The sequence below is a fragment of the Myotis davidii genome, unplaced genomic scaffold, assembly GCF_000327345.1.
Source record: "Myotis davidii unplaced genomic scaffold, ASM32734v1 scaffold1618, whole genome shotgun sequence".
Classification (NCBI taxonomy): domain Eukaryota; kingdom Metazoa; phylum Chordata; class Mammalia; order Chiroptera; family Vespertilionidae; genus Myotis; species Myotis davidii.
In genome coordinates, this window is record NW_006289227.1 from 316,082 (window position 1) to 316,317 (window position 236).

At 67.4% G+C, this 236-nt stretch overlaps 1 protein-coding gene across 1 annotated transcript in view; it reads right to left on the minus strand.

Annotated features, from left to right (window-relative positions):
- The window catches only part of CAPN12 (calpain 12), an 11,853-nt gene that overhangs the window by 6,057 nt on the left and 5,560 nt on the right, over window positions 1-236 (minus strand). The window contains exon 11 of the mRNA XM_015562425.1: window positions 22-33. Coding sequence (XP_015417911.1) covers window positions 22-33 — 12 coding nt within the window. The remainder of the gene's footprint in view (window positions 1-21; window positions 34-236) is intronic.

Sequence of the window (236 nt, forward strand, 5' to 3'; positions counted from 1 at the left end):
CGGCCCGCATCGGGGACTCACCTCCTCCGGGATCTGTAAGAAGTAAGAGCCGGGGAGTCAGGGTGGGCGGGGGAGGACGCCCAGCGCTCCCTCCCTGCCCCCGACACACACCCCCTCTTTCCTCCCCGTTCTGCCCTCATGAAGCCCCTGGCCCTAGCCCCTGGCCAAGCCTCTCTCTGCCGCCTCCTGGGTCCCTCCCTCTCATCTGTGCCTCTTTGCTCCTTGTCACCTCCCTG